The sequence below is a fragment of the Siniperca chuatsi genome, linkage group LG12 (assembly GCF_020085105.1).
Source record: "Siniperca chuatsi isolate FFG_IHB_CAS linkage group LG12, ASM2008510v1, whole genome shotgun sequence".
In the NCBI taxonomy this organism is placed as follows: Eukaryota; Metazoa; Chordata; class Actinopteri; order Centrarchiformes; family Sinipercidae; genus Siniperca; species Siniperca chuatsi.
In genome coordinates, this window is record NC_058053.1 from 3239888 (window position 1) to 3257731 (window position 17844).

At 42.2% G+C, this 17844-nt stretch overlaps 1 protein-coding gene across 2 annotated transcripts in view; it reads left to right on the forward strand.

The window, feature by feature from the left end:
* The window catches only part of LOC122885504 (inactive dipeptidyl peptidase 10-like), a 212921-nt gene that overhangs the window by 74820 nt on the left and 120257 nt on the right, over nt 1-17844 (forward strand). The window contains exon 1 of one of the 2 annotated variants that reach the window (XM_044216680.1): nt 13328-13820. The exons of the other annotated variant lie outside the window; for it this stretch is intronic. Coding sequence (XP_044072615.1) covers nt 13764-13820 — 57 coding nt within the window. The 5' untranslated portion in view covers nt 13328-13763. Of the gene's footprint in view, nt 1-13327; nt 13821-17844 lie in introns of those variants that run through there. 2 annotated transcript variants of the gene reach the window in all.

Sequence of the window (17844 nt, forward strand, 5' to 3'; positions counted from 1 at the left end):
TTATAATATTAATTACAGAGACCCAACAAATCCCACCATGAGCAAGCACTTGGCGACGGTGGCAAGGAAAAACTTCCTTTAAGAGGCAGAAACCTCGAGTAGAACCAGACTCAATGGTGGGCGGCCATGTGGGTGGGTGGCCATTTTGGAGGGAAATAAAACAGGAAACATCGATAGAAAACACGAAACTGAGGCAAACCAAAACTAAGAGGCAGAGCAGGACATGACACAGAGGTATCCCGTCATGCTATGACATTAAAGTGAATCATTACCTAATCACGTGTGAGCCCCTCAGAATGGATATAATGAAAGATCCTTATGCTCTGCAAAACTCGTGTCAATGATTAGGTTGACTTCACGCAGTTCATGCTGCCTTGGCTTTTGTATGGTGGGGATGAAATGCTACACCCAACGTCAAAGAATGCCTGAGAGCCCTTTACTGTGTAGGCAAACTCTGCCATGATACACAGAATGCAGAAACAAGCTTTTGAACAGCAAGAATGCTGAGTGCTTCTGGCCTGCTACATGATGGGATGAACCCGAGTGTCTTTGATCAGAGAGGGAGGGCTGGAGCTTCCGATTACCCCCCTCCCTGTGCAAAGACCCAGAGGCTGTATTGAGTTTGAATAATGCTTTGTGTCTCCTGTAGCTGCATACATGCATAATTTGTCTTCATTATGTGTTAGGTAGAGGCATGTCTGCGTGGTTTTGCTTATATTCGAAAGCGGGTTTGTTTTTGGAGGAAAAGGTCGGGGTTACTGCAAGAAAGGGCAGCTAGCGAAATGTACACTGTAAACAGCATTGCAGAGGCTGTTTTGAGTTCTTGTCTTGTGTATCATTACTGGCAACAAACATGCCTTCTGTATAGTTCGATTCGTGGTGTTGGGTCACATTGAGAGCAATATACAGTACAGTTAACACACTTGTAGCAAATAAAATGTCACTGCATCATGCTTTAAAGCATAAAGCTGACATTCTATAATTTTCTCACTGTCCAACAATGTTTCAGTTAGACTCTCAGTACTCTCCAACTTCCCTACCTTGTCGGTTCTTACCAAATATGTAGGCTAAATCTTACAAGCTAAAATATATAGTTTCTTTTTAACGTTCTAAGGCTTTTAAGGCTCAATCATTTCCTAAAACAGCAAATGTTACTCAAACAGGAGGAAACATTTGTTGGGGACTATTTTCAGTGGCGGATTAATCCACATTTGGTGCTCTAGTGAGTATGAGCAGGATGTTAGTTTGAATCAAAATACATGACAGTGTGTGTTCATGGTAATGAAGGAACATGTCACCCAGTGCAACGATGTGACTCATGGATGTGTTTTTGACCACAGTGGAGCTCTACGGCACAGAGGAATAAGATACATCAGGCTTTGGATAGACACACAATACTTGGATAATGGATTTGGTCTTTTTATGGGATTTGTTGACAATAAGAAGCAAACAACTTGTCTAACAAGTAGGGCTAATTTGTGCAACATCTGTATTGTATGTCTGTTGAAACTCATCAGCCTGCTCTTACAAATAAGTCTTAGCATCTACATCAACCTGCTCGAGGCTTTAACCAGCTCATTACTGGTTAAGAATATAAAATGAGACTGAGCCTTCCTCCTCCTCAACAACTAACATTCTGCTGAAGCACAAGGATTTGGTAACAGTATATTGATATAATGAACTGTGAAATTTTGGGCTTTATTGATCCCTGTAGGATATTGTAGCTTTTCACTTTCCAGCATCCATAGTCTGGTTAGCTGTTAGGACTTCAGTGTTTCAGCAGAGGACACTTGGGCAGGGTGGATGCCTGTAGGTCCTTTGCTTGAAAGTGTTCCTAATAAAAACATTCTCCTGCCCTTAAGGAAGTGTTACTCACACTGATAGTGGATGCTAGTGGGAAGACATTTTGACTATTTGAAATGTAACTAGCATCTAACACTTTATTTGTGATAATATCAAGCAACAACAAGAGTTGCTTTTTGACCAGTGTGTGGGCTGTATCTGAGTCTGTAATGCAGTAGATCTGCTTGCAGAAATGTGGCCCTGAAAAGTCTAATATGGACAAATACGATGGCTGATTTATGTGTTGCACTAAAGTGACGTTACTGCTCAGGCACAGTGGAACTGATCACATTTACACTGCGTTACGTTTTGGGTCATTATTCAGTCTCAAAACACTAGTGTGAAAGTGGTTACGACACAGGCTTCTGTCCGACCTCTACAGTGTGGATGTCAAAGTGCTGTGGAGGAATTAAGACTTACCCGCAATCAAACTTACACTCCATGATTTCTTGCATTGTAATCAGAAGAAATGCATCACTTAATATAATTCTGAAACACACAATACTGTTAAAGTGGAATGAGGGCCAGGAAACATTAGAGAATACACAGCTAGCAAGAGATATGTGCGGTGTTGGCTCACCATGACATCATTTCAGGGAATAGAGGCTGGAGGATTTTGCATCTTTGTTTTTCTTTTTCCTCCCAAAGTCTCAGTTTGTTGTTGGAGCAGCTGATAACAGCACAGCAAAGACTGCGGACTAGACTAGCTGTCTGTTAAAACTGGACTAAACGTCATTGAAAAAATATAAATATAATAACTTTTTATAATGGCATTTGATGAAAATGTTTTCAACATGTAACAGATAGAGGTGGGCCGATCCATCCCCAAAGTATCGATACTACTGATAAAAAATGCTATGTAAACCTCTGTATTGTTGTATTGCTGTTGTATGCACTAATCACTATTTTTACTTTCATTTATAGATACCTGATACTTCATGATATAATGTTGTATTTTGCATCTTTGCTTTATTGTCTTGTCTTTGACTGCTTTTTTAAAACGAGAATTTTAACTCTACATAAAAATATTAACTGAAAATGAAGTTGCCAGTATCAACAACCTTTTAAGATAAAAAAGTCACCCAAGCACTCGCTGCTGCTCATTAAGCTCATTGCTTTGAGCGCAGGACAATAGATGAAGGTGACTCAGATCAACATTTTTCACGGCTCAGATCTTCTCTCATCTGGACTGTGGCGGCAGGACAGTCAGGGAACAATGTTCAGAGAGACCTTAGTGATAGAATCAACCTGAAAAATAAAAAGTAAGGGGGACAAAATTAGGATTTTGAAAAGTGAGGGGACATATCCCTTTCATCCTCAGTGGAAATTACCCCCTTGAATTAAGCAAGCCTGTAGCCAGTGGGATAAAGGACGTTTTTGCGTCCTGTAACGTCCACCAGTGTTCAGCTTCTCGAATCTGGAGAACAGGGGGTGTGAAGGTTCCTCTGTGATGCACAGAGACTTCCTCCTCAGCCTCTAAGCCCCCCATTGGCTCTGTGGCCTTCTGATTAGCTTTCTGGCCACACTGATGACCATCGCCAGCTTACTGCTGTATCAACTGTTCAGGTTACTGTACCATGCTGTGATATTGTATGACAAAACACTTTCAATTAGAGATTTATTTACTTGTAAAATTCTGATATTACGGGGACATGAGCATGACCATCCACACACAGGCCCCAAACGAGCGTCCACCATCGGTGTTTGCCGGTGAAGTGAGTGGCAGCTGAGACTGTATTCCAGAAAGCAGGTTTAGTGAAAACTCTGAGTTTGTTGACCCTGAGATGAGGGAAACTCTGGGTTTTCAGGTCCAGAAAGAGAGGTAACTTAAAGTCTGGCTCAGTTACCATGGTAACTGCCTGTGTGAACCTAGCCTGCTCGCTGGCAGGTTTTCTCCAACAAACCCTGAGTTTCTCTGTGTCTCCTCCCTCTCACAGAGCCAGACACGCTGTCTCATGTCCTCACTCCTTCAGTCCGCATCAAAGCGCATTAGTTAGTGGAGGTTTACTGAATCTAAATCCTGGCTGGATATTAGTTCAGGACTATCTAAAGTTACCACTTTTATGCGCTGCCAGTCATTTCTTTGAACAGTGGTTTTTGCCCTCACATTTAAATATTCTAATATTTAAATAATAAGTCTCTGCACGTGCTTCTGTTTTTACAACACTGCGACAGTGTGCACACGAGACAGCTGTCAGTCTGTTGGAGCAGCAACACTAACATGTTTACTGCACATAATGTTTAAATGGTGAAAATCAGGATGAAGCTTTAGACCCATCTCAGGGTTCATCAACTCAGAGTTCAGGGTCAGTCAGAGTTTGTTGAACCTGCTTTCTGTTGCTAAGGAATGCTATGGAGATGTTTTGTATAGAGAGAGAGATGTTTGTCTAAGGTTTTGGCATTAGGCCTGCTCAGTTTTGGTTGCAAGTTTAGTTTGAAAGTCATGACCCATAGCTTGTCTTATTTTAATTCATTTTTAATTTGATTTGATAGAGACAATAGAGAGAGACGACAAAGGCAGGGGACAGAGAGAGAGGCGATGACATGCAACAGGACTCGAACCAGTGCCAAGGACTCAGCCTCGGTACATGGTAGCACTCTACCAGCTGAGCTACTGGGTTGCCCTCTTATTTTAATTTTGATATTGTGCAAGGACTCTCAATAACGTTTTTCAGTCACTGCAGTGTTTGTGTCCTTCAGTTTAGCTGTACTGTAGAAACCTCATCATAAAAGACTTTTTCTACTGACTGTCCTCCATAACTGTGTAACAAGTGTCAGTCCACTTAAACTTGAAGTCCCCTGTAAGTACAATGTTGTACCCTACAAGTAGGCCTACTTTCCAACATATACAGTAGCATAACAGTATCTTCCCCCAAACTTCTAGCTTTGTTGCTCAGTAATAGGCGTACAGTACTGCGTTATATTAAAAGAGGTGTCCAGTCCTTTAAAATACTTACAGTATAAGTTTTCTTTAAGTTCCTGCCAAACACCAGATTCTTGCTCCGTAGGTCGCTGTACCTTGTAATAATAGAACAGGTACCCATTACTTAGAAAATACCAACAGTATCAATTTCCCAGATTGTCACCCCCTTATCTCCTCACTTCACCTCTTTTTCCCTTGTACCCACATGTATGTACCTGTATGTACTGTACTGGTACACCATTAGTACAAGAAATGACTCTGTAAAGTGGAATGAATTTTGCTGTACATTGCGGACTGCAAAATTCATTAGTGAAACTTTTTATCACGTGTAGAAAACCTTTATGTGCATATGAGCAGGCTGAACTGCATCTGAGCGTCTGAGCTGGTGTCGCCTTCCTCTCACTCTGGGCGACACCCTCATTAGGATTTCATTCAGCTCATCTGACACACCCCTTGAAGATATCAACAAACACAGTGGGATAACACAACAGTAATACATCAGTTGCACTGACTGCAAAATGAATGACGTTGCAATGTCAACAGCAGGGTGCCTGGGTGATGTGTAATCTGAGCCCCGCAGCAGAAAATTGAATTAATGAATGAATGTTTGCTGGATGGAGCACATCGTGTTTCCTTGGAAAGATTTAAGCTTGGTGCGGCTCATTATGATGGCATCTGGTTTTGCATTTATCCTGTCTAATGACATAATTACAGTTGATACACGGTTAAAGATATATATAACACATATATGACAATCAAAGATATTAAAGTTATTATGTGTTGTAGTATTTTGGGCTTATTCCATTTCTCCATTTCTTTTGACTCTAAACGATCACTGTACACTGAACTAAATAACCCTGAAATGCATTTTCTTTGGTAAGATTACAAAGGTTAAATGTGTTGTTTCCCCCATTGAGCAGTATTTTACTTGAAGTGATTGTGAAATATTTTACTAAATCATCTCACTTACTTACTTGCTTGGTGCACCCAAGCGAGGTTTGTGCACCCCAGGCAGATCATTTGAAAACCCCAAATTGCGGAGCAAATCCACCATTTTGATGTCAGTATTCACGGCACTGGAATCCTCAAATTGGTGCTGATATGCAAATACTGACTATGAAAAGAATTGCTGCTTTATGGATAGACTTCAAAACAGGGCTTGGTCTCTGTCTGGTTGTGCCAAGCAGACCAAGCAATAGATAAATCATTAGACGATTGATTAATGCATGTGATCCAGACGGTCATCTATTTTTTTGAGGTTACAAAGTTTTCAGTCGCTCTCAGCATTTCAAAACGACTGCAAAATCTTTGTTTTTATCTGAAATAGACCAAGCTTAATTTACTTTTGTAATAATTGTCAGTGTAAGGGAGCTTTCAAATCCCTGGGCCTTCCCTGCAATCATTTGGCCTTTAATGAAAGAGGAGAGCGATCAAAGAAATAAATCAGCAAGTGTGTGCAGTATGGCTCAGAGAGAGAAAAAAAACACTCCTCACTCTCAACATTGTCCAGATTTATCCGCAATGATGGCTTCACTCTGCTTGTGAAGTCAGAACTCAAAGCCTTCGATCAGCATTACAGGTTCAAGAGATAAGAGAAAGGGCCAAATAAGACATAATGACTATCATTTTAGAGTGACTTTAGTGTTTACTTTGCTTTACATGAAGCAAAACGAAAAGTGTACATGCAGAATACCAACCAAGGAAGAGTTTGACTTTGCTATTTATTAGGTGGTAATATGGCTCCCAGTCAGAAGTGCTGCTGGTTGCTGCAATAATGTGATGTGCTAAATGTGGAGTTGCTCCGGCTAAGCCACAGTGGCACACAGTGTAGTTTGGTCATGAAACTTTCATCAGCGGCCTGGTGGCGTGGAGTTCCTGAATGTCTGCACTAAATTGCCCCAGGGTCATAAATACTTTATCAACTGCAGACACCTCAGCAAAACACCTCCCCAGGGCTCTCTTTCCCTCTCTCTCTGTCTCCCTACCTCTCTCCCACCTTCCCCTCTCTCTGTCTCTCCACCCCCACACACTCTTTCCCTGGCACTCCACAACCATGCTAGGTGTTTTAAAGTAAAGTATGTCACCCTTGAAACTACACATTCATAATTCACACCTCACCTTAGCAATTATGTTATATCATGCCCTCATGTAGAGTCACTGCACAGGTAGAGATGTTTGTGACTCTTCGTTATCAGAGTAGCATGTTCACCTATTATCAAAAAAGTGCCCATGAGGATGTGCCACTGTCTCCCTTTTGACAATTTATTGAAAAAAGGTGAGAAAATCCATCAAATGCACCAAAGCAAAACTCTAAACATATCTTTTAAAGCACCGTCTTTGATCTTGTGCCAGCAATTCAGCCTAGCCTGCTTAACTTTAATGCCACTGCCTTTATTCTCACAGTGCCATGCATGGGTTGTGTTTGAAGCAGGACACCATTCATTCAAAGAACCTCAGCAGACCTTAAACAAGCTGCAGAACCAGCACATCTAAAGAAGCGCTTGATGTGAAGTGTAGAGAAATAACAGTGAGATCCTTCAGCAATCCCATCGCAATCACTGTAACCCTGATGTTTAAGTAGACGTGAATCCAGCTGTGATTGTGCAGTAAGTCATCAACCGTGAAATCGTGTGAAATACAGATTGTCCCACTTCTCCTTTCGTGTCTTATGTTATGAATAGAATGAATAGATTTATCTAATTTTCTTATTTTCTGCTTTTTATATTTCTGTTTGCATTATAAAGGCTGAAAAAGTAACATTTTAGATTACAGACCGCAAGTTACTGTGTAATTATTTAGTGTATGCAGAGCATCAATACAATACTTATTGGGTACCTATCATGTTAGTACATTGTAATTTATTTCAAATGTAGGATATATTTACAAAAATGCCTTTGGGAAGTTGCAATGTAAAAAGTTTTTAAATGTGAAGTTCTCATTAATGTAGTTTTAATGTTTTTAATGTATATTTTTAAATGGTTGTTGAAGAAAACATTAGGCTTAGCCTGGGAAGACGGGTGTGGCTTTATAACTATAACTATAAAATAGTTTAAAGTTTTATAGGTTATGTTTATGTATTTTGAATGATGATCAAATACTGGGCTGTAAAATGAATTGTCCCAGACTCATTTAATCCCAGATCTCCCCTAAAAGCAAATTTGTTCCCCTCTTGTTTCCTGTGCTTCATCACTTGTACCTATAGGTACCCAGTGTTTCCTTGGTACATCGTGTGCACAAAACATTTCTACTGTAACTTGTGGGCTGTGATCTAAAGCGTTACAAAGTTTGCTCATTTGATCTACATGGGATCAGTGGCAGCTCTATTTAAATAAACCTCTCCCAGGATGGATGGATTACTTTGAGCCTGTGGACAACTATCCGAGCAAAGCTACCGGTTCCAAATGCAGCATTCAGTCTAGGTTATATTAATGAATGAATTAATAGTAATTGTCACAAATGAGCTTTTTGCTTACGTTGATCACATCTAGAATCAATGTCTGATTGAAATTTGGCTAGTTCTGACTTAGAACAATGTAGTCTGGACCACCTGAACTGCATGACTAAATGTCTTCAAAAAACTGAAGATGAATGAATTATAATTAAAGTTTCCTGCCAAGCATCATGAGGAAGCTCAGTATTAAATTATTCTTCCTGTTGTTTCAATACTATGAGAAGGAATTAAAGAATATACTGACTGTGGTGAAGTATATATAAGAGCAACGTCCCGCCCGGCTAATAAACAGTATTTCCTGCCCTCTCTGGCTGAAGGTCTCAGCTGGGCGTGGTCACAGATCTTCTCTGTTGCAGCTGTAACCACACGCAACAGTGATGTCACAGTGCCCTGACACCCGTCACTGCAGCAAGGTGAGACGTTAACCACTGGAGGTCAGAAAACACACATTTTCAGGGGGTTTTCAAATTGTTAAGGCACTCTTTATGCAGTATAATAGTAGCACAGATGATACAAATGAACACTTTACATATAGCAGGCACCACCAGCAACATGATGCAAACTTAGCAACCATACAAGACGAGTCTGTAGTCTCATCATGAGTGGAAACAGGCTGTGTATTGTGGACCTACAAACACTGACTGACACTGCATAACAGTCATATCAGCATGCGTAACATAGGCAGATAGAACCCACAATTGTGAAGATACTTATGGAGGCTAACCAATGTAGATACAACCTTTACCTTTTGATGGAACAATCCACTAAAGGTTATCAGATGTAATCATCATCCAAGCAGATCCAATGTGTGTATCACGCTCTCTTCCAAATAGGCAAACGCCATTAGTCTCTCTCAGAAAGTGATGCACACAAGCAAAGGTTAAGAGGAATTTATGCTAATGTGAGCTCTACTAATGCGCTCAACACACCCACAAAGAATGAACCACTTTTTTTTTCTTCTTGATTTTCACCTCAAATTCTTTGTCGGAGCCAACACTTTTGTTGACCTTCAGGGATGGCCACTGTGTGCTGTTTGTACATGTGTTACACAGTGTGTTTACTTTACAATAATTTCACGTCTTTGACATTCCGAAGGCAGAGCAGGTCCAACACAAGATGTCAATATTTGAGCGTCAGTGTTTTGGGTGAGAGAGATGTTTAGTCTGCCCTCGGTGCCAATATGAAGGTCTTTTGCTGGCATGTCTCCCAATTCTGTTAAATATTTGACAGGGGATTTACTCTGTGTTGTCGCTGTGTGGTGGAAAGCGGAGTGGAGTTTTGCTTTCTGAAGAGCAAAGCATTTTTGGCCCAGGCCGGCCCCCCCACAATCGGTCGAACACCACCTACCGGTGCACCATCCTTGCTGTGTATGCGTACTGTACTATTGCGTACTATGAGTGTTGTGGACCGGTGTACTCACTCGCTCTTGACTGACTGCCTGGTGATCGCAGGTGGCTGTGGAGCACACAGTATCCAAACTCAAGTAGAAGTACAAGTAATTGTCAAAGAAAAATTATCATTTGAAATGATAATATCAGTGGGGTATACTTTAAAAGTATACCCCACTGATAGTAATAACAGTAAACCTGAAAATAAACATAGGACAACTTTGTTGCCTGTTTTTGGAAATTGAAATGTTTTCTGTGGCTACAGTTCATAAAATATGCCAGCAACAGTTTTCATTTCAGGTGACAAAATCAGCGGTTGCTGGCTACAATTCTTCACTTGACATGTGGTGTGTCACAGTGGACGACGACCAACAAAAAGACTAGCATGTCCGGATTTTGCCTTCTCTTGCTTATTATGACAACTTCTACGATGTGTTCCATGACGTTGCCCTATAGGAGAACACAACAAGAGCGATGATGTTTTATTTCATTTTAGTTAAACTGTCATTTGACTCTCACATTTGGGTTAGGGATACAACACCAAATGAATCACACCTGTGGGTGCAACACCATCCTCTGAACACGTATGTTTGCTGCTCACTTACACACTTTTAATGACTGGGAAGGAAAATAGAGCCCACCCTCACAGCTGAGTGACCACCGATGTTTACAGGTTCACTTTCATTCATAAAACCTCGATTACATGTATAAACTTTCTTCCTTTGTGCTGTCAGGTGAAACGGTAAAGTTGGCAATAGGGGCCCAACAGCAAATCCTTGCCTTGGGCCCCTAGCAGGTTAATCCGGCCGTGACTGACATAGCAGCAGAAGATTGAAGAAAATCTAAATGTACTACAAATTAAAACAGAACAAGCTATTTAGGTACACGAAGAAAAAGAACATCTCAGAACCAGTAGTGCTGTTGGAGAGAAGTAGCTGTGCTAACTAAATTATTGGGTCTGCTTCTCATAACAATACAGCTGCAACAGCAGCACTGAGTGGTGCCGGAGGCCAACTTGGACCAACTTACTTCTCAAAGTGGATTGATTACCCTTGTCTACAAAATGGAGCACACAGATCGATTTGTGCCTTTATTATTTTAGAAGAAGGCAAGTTTTTCAACACTGCTGTATTCCGTTCCAGTCCTGTTTAATGCCATCTCTTCAGATGGCTGACAAATGAAAGAAATTAGAGTGCAGATGTTTCCATACAAGGCGCGAGGGGTCACTGAATGATTTTATGAAAATGATGTGAATCATATGCTGTGGCTTTCACAGTCATCAGACCCCATCCAAGATTTTGGGGCGACATGTTATCCAGCGCTCCCCACCACCACCATCAAACACCAAATGAGGGCATATCATTGTGGAAGAATGGTGTTCATCTCTCCAGTAGAGTTTCAGAGACTTTATGTTGGTAAATTATTTATTTCCATGAACATGATAAGACCACCAAATTGAGAAAAAGTATTAGTTTCATTTCCTTTGGTTTATTTATTCATTTTAATTCTCCTCTGAGGGTTTTGAGTTTGTTATTTAAGCTAAGTTTGAAGTGTAATCAGTAAAACGGAGCTGATTTCAAACAGTAATTTGCTGGTCTGAGAAGAATGCTTAAACAGGATCTGGAGGAACGTCCCTGAAGGACTGTGAGCTTCCATTGAGGGCAGTAGTAGTATGACTGGAATATAATGCACTGCTGTCTTCTTCATCATTGTTTTTGAGTTTTGTGTTGGCATTGCACACAAAAGCTGTGTCCCAAATCCATACTACATAATAATTCTAAGCCGGTGTGAGTTGTGTTCACACTGGAAAAGTGCCAAAATAAAGAGACCGAAACAATCAGTATGCAAACTAAAACAGCCCTGATTTTTAAATGTGCTGTTGATGGGCACGATCGATGCACAAAGGAGGAGGAGGAGCTGCTCACAACTAATTGTGGATGGCGGTGAAACAGCTACAGCTACACTGTAGAAAACTGTTACAAATAAACAACTAATCGCTATTTTAGGAAAATGTCTCTTTGTTAACTCTCAGTAAATGGCCGTTTTATTGCCTTTGCACAGTGCACATATTGCATCATTTCCTGTTAGTAAAACAACACTAAGTTAGTATAAAACAGTACGTTTGGTGCACAGTATGCACTGTATACAGTTCAGTTAGTATTAAAAAACGATGCAGTATGACAGGCCACATGGAACTTGGGTGCTTTGATGAAGGTGTGTCTCAGTGGAGGCTGCGGAAACACGTCCTGCACACACCATTAATGTCAGCTTGATGTGGTGACTTGTTCACAGACGGCTGCTTATTTACACTCCAGCAATTCCAAAGCGACAGGATCATTCATTTGATGCCTGTTTCTGGCTTCCAATCGTCTCTCTCTTTTCACTCTGTTTTTGGTCTCCACCAACTCCTGAGGGAAATGTCTGTCTGTGTAGCAGCTAAATGCTCCACTATGCTCACCAGCTAGCTGCTAACTGTGCCTGCCCGCTGAGCTAGTAGTGTGCAGGGGCGTTTTCGAGCTGTTTTGCTGGCTGACTCTATGAGAGAAACAGTACAGCTGTGGCCGGGCAGATAAAGCCAGCTGAGCATCCTCTGTAGGCTCGGCTCTACCAGAGAAACCTTTCACATTGTCAGGAAAATATCGATTCTAACCGCTTTACAGTCATACAAGTTAAAGTAGCCTACACATTTTGCAGAGTGGCTCCTGTCAGTGTTATATTATTATATTATCGGATCATTTTTATTGATGAATTAATATAAACATGACTTTAATATTGTAATTGTTCGAGGTGAAGTTTTAACGGTTTTATGAACTTTTGGTTAGTTTAATCTTTAACAGTGCATTTATAAACTATTCCTATGTTCTGTGTGAAGATAGAGGAGCACAAGGGACAATATGTCCCTCTGAACTGTAGTGCAGTGGAATATGAAGTAGCAATAGGAATACTCAAATAAAGTACAAGGACCTCAAAGCACAGTACATGACTGAATCCACTGGTGTGTCGTCATGTATGGCAGTAGTGTGAGTTATTACACCTCACAGTCCCCAATAAGCTTAGTAATTCATAGCAAAAGTCAAACGCAGATAGAAAATATCGATTCCTGTGTGCAGACATTAAAGATGTGAGGCTGTCTGCTGTGCGCTTCCAGCATCATGAAGTTGAGTCTGACCACAGAAAGCACAGCTCGGCGGGAAGTTTGATATAGCGTCGGGTTCACAGGTGTCATTTCACTGCTAAGTACTCCAAAGACCGATGCAATTGCATCTTTGTCCTGCACGTCTGTGGCCACCCACAGCGGGCCGTGGCGAGCCGCGTTGAGTCTCTTTTTATTGACCGTTTAAGCTCCGAGCTTAAGGCAAAGTAAAAGCTCCTTTATAGCAAAGCAACACGATCTGCAGCCGACACTTTGGCCAGCGTTTAGCCATGATAAAAAGCCGAGGTGGCGTGGTGTGTGCGCCTGCGTGACACATGGGAATGAGTGTGCAGCGCGCTCAGCACCGCGGACAGCTCCCGCACGGCTCCAGGCTCAGGGACTGGGCGTGATGCGGGATTCCAGCCTGACGGCTCAATACAACCGTCTGCAGTGACATGATGGACAGGCAAAACACTTCCCACTCATGAACGTTTTTTTTTTTTTTTTTTTTTTTTTAATCCAGCAAACGCAACCCCCACCCGCTGGGGAAACCATCACAAGACCACTTGAACACCCCTCCTCCTGCTCCTCCTCTCTGTGCCACATCAAACCCCCCCCCCCATCCTCTAACACACCAGCATCGCTGAGAGTCAGCGGAGAGAGTTATCGAGCCCACCACTTTCTCACCCAGACCTCCAAGACAAGTGGCAGGGTGCTAAAATGTGAGAGCATTCTCGGATCGGTAACGAGCGTGTCCGGAACTCTCCTCCCTTTCCTGGGGCTGATGTGAACGCACAGCCTGCGTTGGCTTCTCGTCAGACGCTCGTCCGAGACCTCGCAGATACCCAATCGTGACGGATCCGTCCCTCCGCTCCCACTCCTGTTTAAGATTCCGCAGTTGACAAGTCGGTGCTTTGCCCGCCGCAGAATCCTTCCCCTCGTTTGACTTTTTTTTTCCACGGAAAACGGGAATCTGCTCGTGTTTCTTTAGGATTTAATCAAGTTTAATTATACCAGGAGTTTACAATGACAGCTACCAAGGAGCAGCCGAATCAGAGAGCGAATCAACCGCAGCAGGATGAGGTGGGCAACTGGCTTTTCTTTTGACTTGATTTGCAGGTTTCTTCCACTTTATCCATGTACATAACGCTAAACTCTATAGGGTGACCTGTCCTGCAAGGTCACTTCATTTAGCAACATGTAGCTTTATTCGATTTCCTTCAGCGACAGCTGACAGCCAGTTCTGGCTGATTCAAGTTGGGCTGCACATGCCAAATACTGAAACAATCAAGCCATCGTCAGCTGTGCGTGGAGCTGATTGTCAGCTGCCCAGACTGGGTCACAGAAATCTTGAACACCGTAGGCACATGCACTGTCAGTGAAGGGGGGAGAGAGGAAGATTGCGCAGGGCGCATTGTAATTCAGCCGTTGCCTCCTGTCAGCTGCCCTCGACACCTTGAAAGAGAACAGTCGTGGAAAATCACTTTGGAAGAGGGGGAAAGGGCACTGCATGCGCATTTCCCCTCCCAGACACTCGCACTGCGATTCATAACCGCGCTCCGTCCCAGACTCCTTCAAACCTCCCATGTAGACTGTTCCCGTTTCAGGCACCTTTACACAGGTGGCGTTGGCACTGCACTGCCTTTCCAAGGGTTTAAGGGGACTGAGATCCACCATCCACCAAACCGCTGAGCCTCTATCACAGTCAATTATTGATTTCCCCTCTCTAAATGTTCTCAGTGTTCCTCCAGGCACGCGTAACCTCTACTCAGCCAATATGCTTTTCTGTTAGACCAATAAGTAATTCTATGAATGATGCACATTTCTTCCGTTTCACTGGGGGCCTCCCTCTGAGAGAGTGCCAAATATATTCTGGGTGCTCTTAATTGAATTCAGGCCTGTAGCTCTATTATTCTAAGAAATCAAAACCTCGGCCTCATAATTGAGATTCTGTGCCTGAAATATTAGGAGGCCTCATGAGATGTGGCTGAAATATGATAGCTCACAGCGTTCAATACTGTCTCCTTTACTCAGTGGATACTGCTCAGTGGCCCTCAGGCTGTTTAAAAGTCATGTTGTTGATTTGTTGTGTGAGTAGAGTTCACCGATTGAATTAGTGATGATACTGTGCTGCATGATCACAGCTGTGAGGAGCTGTTCATGGAGCCTGCTGTTGCTGCAGACATCACCAATGTTTCGAGACTTTTATGAAGCTGTTGGATGCTCTTTTTTGTGTCTAAATGTATTCAGTAATCTAATGGTGACCGCAAAACAGCTGCAGGATATCAAGAAAGCTTAGATTTATAGAGTTTTGGTCCATTCCTACTTAGGAGTCAATTGTTAACAAAAATCATGAAAATCTAAGCATTTAAAGATCACAAAGTCCGATGATTTACGTATTTGTGACTTAAACAGTCCCCAACTGTACACAGTCTAAAAGTCTCAGTGCATTTTTGATCAGTCTGTGTTGGGCAGTCACTTGAAGGTATTGTGTAAGATTTGTGCAGCAGGCTGGCGTCACTTGCAAGCACTGGGCGTGAGAGTGCCTTAGCAGAGCCAAAGCTATTACTGGCCCAGGCTATGTCAACCCACAGTCTGTATACATAGCTCTTTGGCAGGCTCTTAACAGGGTTACTCTTCATCAAAGTTGCATGACGATGCTGAGGGAATTACAAAAGGGGAAAACACAGAGGGATCTTTAAATAATAGGTAGAGAAAACTGAGCCCTGAGCTGTTTCAGTGTCTGCATGGTGGAGGGACAGGGGTTCTCTTTTTCTAGTGTGTATGCTTTTGCTGCAGTTAAGTCCATTGTTGTTGCGCTGAAAGCCTTTTTTGTTAGTGGTTTAGTCAGTGTGTCAAGAACATGTGAATATCTTACCAAACAAATAACATTGCTGGGAATTGAAAGACACAAATCTAAAACTCGACACCTTGAAGATTTCTAATATTTTTAAACAGTTATAGAAGTGCGATGGCCAGCGTGTGCTTTGTTTTGCACCAGCACCAGTTCGCAGCAGTCCGAGCGAACAGAAAAATACATTAAAGGATAGGGTAACACTTTTTTCAAATCTACCGTAATACAGCACACACTCATATTTGATGTTTGCATTTAAGATTCATGATAGATTTCATATTTATTATATAGATAGAATTTGTGCTGTATATGTGAAAAACGTATAACGCTTTTAGTGGCTCCAGAGAGAGCTGTGTGAAGCCGCTAGTGGCATAACATCCGAATCACCGACCGAACTGTCGGCGGTCGCGTTGCATTTTGGGTAATGTAGGTGCCAGGTTTTGACAAGGGAGAAGAATGCACGGAATAAAATATCTCTGGTTATGCTGCATTGATTATGATCCTTATTTTGGATAGGACACAAACAAATTGTGGTGCGCACATGTTGCTTTGATTGCCATAACATGTAGGAAGGCCTTACAACCAAGCACAATAGCTAATTTTCATTTATAAGGACCAGAGCTATCGATATGTTGGCTCATGAACAGATAAATCAATTGTGTCATGAGCAAGCTTCACTTAAACACTGGGACTGATAAATGGTAAATTAATGACTCAAATGTGCGCAATTCATTCGGATTAGTGGCATCACCGGCTCACAGCCTGAAGGTTTGAATTCACTGGATGGAGCCTTTCTGTGTTTCCATTTTCTCCTCATGGCTACGTGGGTTTTCAGGTGGCTACGTGGGTTTCCTCCCACAGTCCAAAGACAAGGCAGGTCTGCTGATTTAAACTCCACATTGACTGCCTAAGTGCTTTTCTGTTTACTGTATATGTGTCAGCACTATGACTAATTATAGACTGATTATAGAAAATGGATGGATGGATTTTTTAAAACGTATACCTTGGTCATAATAAAAAAGCCTTAGAAACAGTTGGATAAATATTGCCGATGTGACACCACAGCCCAGACTTAACCAGTCTCATATATACTTAAAGAGAGTACGAACATAACTTCAGTCAGCCAACTCTGAATGGGAACACTGGAGCACTCTTGGCAGTGAAAATGTACAGTGTGGCCAATCCCTCTTTAGTTTCACTGAAAGAAAAACCTGAGAACAAACTGACTCATTTGACATTGGCTGGTCTCAAGCTGTGTCACTGCCTCGTGTAACCACAGACATAATAAAATCTGACCGAGGGGTTGACCTCTCTGCGTAACCCTGCGGCCAGCCCAGGCTCTGTGTAGTCAGTGGGATGTATAGACTTGCCACCTGGCCTGTCCTCCTTCGTTTTGTTAATAGAGCTGTTGTCTGTGCTTGGGACAAAAGGTAAGCGTTAGGAGAAATGGATGCCTACCTTACTGTGAGTAAGAGGAGCGCTTTCACACACTGAGAACCTCTGGCCCGGGAAACTGTAATTCACACTAATGGAGAAAATGTCCAGGACACTGCTGCTTCACAGTGGCCTCAGAGAGAGAGAGAGAGAGAGAGAGAGAGAGAGAGAGAGAGAGAGAGCAATGAGCAAGGGAAGGAGAAGAAAGAAGAGAATGATGGGGTTGTGGAGGATGAGAGATGGAGAAAGAGGGAAGATGAGGGGAGAATCAAGTAGAGGAGAGTTAAGAGAAAGAGAAAGAAATGCATGCAGTGAAGAAGGTAAAGAGAGGAAGAGGGGAAAGGTGGGACAAAATGGAGTGAGAAGAAGAGGTGTTAAGGTGAAGATGGGTTTGAGTCAAACGCAGAGATGGCAGTGTGAAGTAAAGGACGGATTTAGAAGCGCCGTTTTTGTAGCTTTATCATTACAAAGTCAATATTGTACCAAAAACGACTCATATGAGCGTTTTCTGATCTGCTGACACTATGCTTAAATCTCCAATAACCCTTTTTTTAGCCACTTGGGGGCAGCAGAAACAAGTTGTGAACACGACATTGATATATTATCACCTTTTAAGTTGATATGGCGAATATTTGCTTACTTACACATGTACATGTGTACAGTGGGTTTTAAGAGCTGTTTCTCTGAAAGCGACACTATGAGAGCGGTGAGAGTGAACCAAACAGTAAAGTTTCAGACCGAACTGATAACCAATGAGCTGAAGCTCACTATAAAGCTCTGTAAAGCCGAGGGGAGCTGCCGAGTCAGCTGATAATCCGC